Source organism: Primulina huaijiensis, chromosome 3 (assembly GCF_012295235.1).
Source record: "Primulina huaijiensis isolate GDHJ02 chromosome 3, ASM1229523v2, whole genome shotgun sequence".
Classification (NCBI taxonomy): Eukaryota; Viridiplantae; Streptophyta; class Magnoliopsida; order Lamiales; family Gesneriaceae; genus Primulina; species Primulina huaijiensis.
In genome coordinates, this window is record NC_133308.1 from 18,710,647 (window position 1) to 18,715,582 (window position 4,936).

The 4,936-nt window shown below is 37.0% G+C and overlaps 1 protein-coding gene across 1 annotated transcript; it reads left to right on the forward strand.

Moving 5' to 3' along the window:
- Window positions 1-1,311: 1,311 nt before the first annotated feature.
- Window positions 1,312-4,936, forward strand: LOC140973581 (squalene monooxygenase SE1-like). The gene is made up of 8 exons (XM_073436498.1): window positions 1,312-1,640; window positions 2,814-2,925; window positions 3,032-3,206; window positions 3,295-3,463; window positions 3,555-3,773; window positions 3,878-4,153; window positions 4,271-4,549; window positions 4,635-4,936. Exons 1-8 carry the CDS (start codon window positions 1,398-1,400, stop codon window positions 4,737-4,739), a joined length of 1,578 nt encoding a protein of 525 aa, XP_073292599.1. The 5' UTR covers window positions 1,312-1,397; the 3' UTR covers window positions 4,740-4,936.

Sequence of the window (4,936 nt, forward strand, 5' to 3'; positions counted from 1 at the left end):
CTTTAAGCTTACTTTAAATTGGGAAGTTTGTTGGAATTTGTCGCATTTGACTGGCCAAACATTTGCAGCCTAACCAATATGGGAAATTAGGCGCTTACTTACACCACTGTCAAATATTTAAATTAATGAGACTCAAAAAAGCCGTGGGAATACTTCATAAAACTTTCCAAATCTCGACTCCATGTGTCTTGAGTTTATCGATTTATCAAATATTACAGTCGGTGATAATCGTACGACCGAATCTTTAAAACGGTACGACAATATATATAAATTTCACGTATCGATTGTTCCCTTAACATGAGCAATTATTCCATCAAATACAATTAATTAATTGAAAAATGTGCAACCCAAGAAATATTCCTATCAAAGTATAATTTCAAAGAAATTAACCCCATGAAAACTTTAGTGCCCCTCGTCAACTTCATAATGCATCAACTAGTTTCGTATGCCACGTTACTTGAACGGAGATTACTTATATTTTAAGTAAATCTTTCGTGAGACGGTCTCACGAATGTATATCCGTGAGACGGTCGTCCCGGTTCATATATATAATGAAAAAATAATATTTTTGACATAAAAAATAATGTTTTTCATTATTTGAATCGGTTTAAATATCTCTCTCAGAAAAATTACATTTGAGATTGGCTCCAAGAATTTTTGTGTTAAATTTTCATGTAAAACAAAAATGCACAAATCTAAGGGAGGTGGTGATGACGAGAAGCTTCAAATTTTATGTCATATATGTTTTATGAAAATAAAACTTATATGTAATGTATGCTCACAAAAAAAATACTCACAATTTAGGCAAAAACTTGTGTGAGACGGTCTCACGAGTCGTATTTTGTGAGACGGATCTCTTATTTGGGTCATTTATGGAAAAAAATATTACTTTTTATGCTAATAATATTATTTTTTAATGTGAATATCAGTAGAGTTGACCCGCGACTGGTGAGACTGATCTCTTATTTGGGTCATCCATGAAAAAGTATTACTTTTTATGCTAAGAGTATTACTTTTTATTGTGAATATCGATAAGGTTGATCCGTCTCACAGATGAAGATTCATGAAACCCTGCTTATGTAATTCCACCATACATATATTGGTTTAACATTTATTTAGTGATAAACAGGGACGACAATGAGTCAGGTTTAGCGAGACGACCCAACCCGGTCCGACCCATAGCTCATAACAGAAGAGATGTGTGGTGGGCGACGAAACACGTTTTCCTTAGTTTGAAATCCTAGTCGTTAAAGCCAAATGTCTCTCTATATAAATGCGCTGTATCGGCTTCAACCCAACACACACATTTGGCAACATTCCCTGAAAACGTATTAGGAAATAGAAAAATCATCAGATTTCGTGCAATTTTCGGATCGTCATCACAATCCTTGAAGAAAATGGTGATGATCGATCAGTATATTCTCGGAGGCTTCGTCGCTTCCTTGTTGGGACTTGTTTTGTTTTACAATTTGCGTAGAGAAATAAAGAAAACGAGAGGTTCTAAGATTGCACGTAAAGGTGGAAGCATTAGGAGCTCCGCCGCCGGTGTCGTTTCCCGACCGGCGGTTGGTGGAGATACAGACATTATCATCGTGGGTGCCGGCGTCGCCGGGGCGGCTCTGGCGTGTACTCTCGCTAAGGTACGAAGGATTTCTTCCTGCGAGTTTTTTTTTTTTTTTTTTTCTGGCAGTGATTCGGATTGAACTCCCATGATGCTCGAGTCATTGTAGGGTTCGAGAGAGAAATATATACATAAATGAAATGTTGTGAAAATCCCAAGTTTCATTAATTTTTTTTTTTTTATGTATTCGGATGAAAAATTACCTTTTAAGGTGAAACTCCCATGCTATGGTGGTATTCTTTCTTATGCTACGAGAAAAATCTAATTTTTCGAAAATCTCGAAGAATGATCAAATGAATTAAAATATCAATAAAATCAAACCGTCCCATAAATTTATCCAAGAGAGAAAATAAATTGATGAACCACTCAAGCCAATGTAGGGTCGGAAAGAAAATATACATGGATTTCGGTAGTATTTTGAAAATTGATGGAGTTTACAAATCTCTTATCAATAGTGAAAATACCAAGTTTTTCATATAGTTTTTTTCAAGGGCTTCAGGTGAAAAATTACTTTAAATTGGATAACATTATGGCTTCAACACTAGGCAAATTTCATGTTGTTTTCGCTTTTTCTTGCTTTTGATGTGACAAATTGCATGGACTACTGTCTTGAGAATATATAAGTGATCATAAAGTGAATCATTTGATGCACAGCTGCCATGTTTAACCAAATTCAAACTTGTATTAATGCTTTGAAAATTCGCTCATTAATTTCTTCACAAATAATTTTGTGGAGTACTTGACATCTTGAGACTGACCTCCCCAGCCCCAAGCATTGAATTCTTATTCTCTGCCTTTCCCTTTTTTTGGATATATTCAGAGGGTTCGGTGAATAAAAAGTGCCAACTTGATTGATGATGCTAACATGGCGTCGGACGAAAATTTTACTAACTTTTTCCAAAGAAAGTTATACTTAATTTTCCCCATCTTTAAATATAAGAAGAACGAATGTTACTGATTCTAATTTCCTTGTTGAAAATGATTTTAATGGTCAGTCTGATTTCTAAACACTATTATATCCCTCTGTAAAAATGAATTAAAGCGAGTTTGAGCGGTCACGTCCCTGTCTAAAATAAAGAAAGTTGGGTTACTTGGTATCCTGCAGCTTTCTTATTTATAGCATATTAAGCATTGATGATTGATGAAAAGCTAAAAGAATTATATGATTCAATTTTGTGTGTCGAAATTGCAGGAGGGACGTCGAGTTCATGTGATTGAAAGAGACTTAACTGAGCCAGATCGTATAGTTGGCGAACTGTTACAGCCTGGAGGGTATTTGAAGCTGATTGAGTTAGGCCTAGAAGGTGCGGTTGATATTTAATTTCTTAGCTGCACCTGTTAGATTGCCTAAAGTTACATATGTCTTGCATTGATTTAGTTGTGATATGAACTGATTGAATGTAACTGCAGATTGCGTGAGCGAAATCGATGCCCAACGAGTTTTCGGATATGCCCTTTACAAGGACGGTAAAGGCTTCAAGTTATCTTATCCCCTGGAGAAATTTCAATCGGATGTCTCGGGTAGAAGCTTTCACAATGGCCGATTTATACAGAGGATGAGAGAAAAGGCCATGACTCTTTCGAGGTATAGCTTTCTGAAATTGAAAACAGTTCTTCCTCTTACATATTTCTCTGATTTTTATATTTAATGTTGTAATCTTTTCTTCGATCAGCGTAAGACTCGAACAAGGGACAGTGACATCCTTGGTTGAAGAAAAGGGAACTGTTAAAGGAGTACAGTACAAAAATAAGAATGGTGAAGAGATAACTGCGTATGCTCCTCTGACCATAGTTTGTGATGGTTGTTTTTCGAATTTGAGACGTTCCCTTTGTACTTCTAAGGTGAATACGAAGCTTATTTCTTGAACACTTCAGAATTTTCGCTGTATTTTTTCGTTCTCACTTAACATATGTTTCTTTCAAACGAATGTAGGTTGAAATTCCCTCTTGTTTTGTTGGTTTGATATTGGAAAATTGTGAACTCCCGTACCCAAATCATGGACATGTCGTTCTTGGAGATCCTTCGCCTATCCTATTTTACCAAATCAGCAGCACTGAGACTCGGTGTCTCGTTGATGTCCCTGGACAAAAGGTTCCTTCCATTGCCAATGGTGAAATGGCCAAATATTTGAGGACTGTGGTAGCTCCTCAGGTACCAGAAATCTCTTTTACATAAAATGAACTCTCCTTCCATCCGCTTTCCTTTTATAGCATTAACAGCTGGCTTGAAACTGACTCGAAGACATGTTTGATCAGATTCCTCCTCAGGTGTATGATGCATTTATCTCTGCGATCGAGAAAGGAAAGATAAGAACCATGCCAAACAGAAGCATGCCAGCAGATCCTCTTCCCACACCTGGTGCCATTCTACTGGGAGACGCATTCAACATGCGCCACCCTTTAACCGGGGGAGGAATGACCGTTGCTCTATCGGACATTGTCATTCTTCGTGATCTTCTTAGACCGATAAGGAATTTAAATGATGCATCTACCCTGAGCAAGTATCTTGAATCCTTCTACACCCTAAGAAAGGTAACATAAAGCATCAAACTGAATCATCACCTTCAAAAACTAAAAACTTTCAATAAAGATCAGTACCATTATTCATTGAGATCACTGATTCAAGAATATTGATGTTAATTTCTCCAGCCAGTGGCATCGACCATTAACACATTAGCCGGAGCCCTGTACAAGGTGTTCTGTGCATCCTCTGATCAAGCAAGTGCAGAAATGCGCCAAGCCTGTTTCGACTACTTGAGCCTTGGAGGGATCTTCTCCACTGGCCCCATTTCTTTGCTCTCCGGTCTGAATCCACGCCCTTTAAGCCTCTTCCTCCATTTCTTCGCCGTGGCCGTCTATGGATGCGGTCGGTTATTGCTTCCCTACCCTTCTCCCAGAAGGATTTGGTTGGGAGCTAGATTGCTTACTGTGAGTTCATTTCTCATTTCAAAATCTGCAACTTTGTTACATTAATATTCCAATATGTGCTAATATCTTGTTTTCTATGTTACAGGGTGCATCTGGTATCATTTTCCCAATCATAAAGGATGAGGGAGTGAGACAAATGTTCTTCCCTGCTACTGTTCCAGCATACTACAGAGCGTCACCTGTTAATTAAAACATAAACCAAAGTTCTTTATTCATCATTTTTTATATTGTATGGTTATTTTTATTTACTTTATTTACTTATATATATATATATATATATATAGTTTTTGGCCATGAAACAAGAGGAGGAAACTGTAAAGCATCTGCTATAAGTATTTTAGCACAAAAGTTTTTGTGATTGGAAATGAAATGTCAGTTGAATCTGTA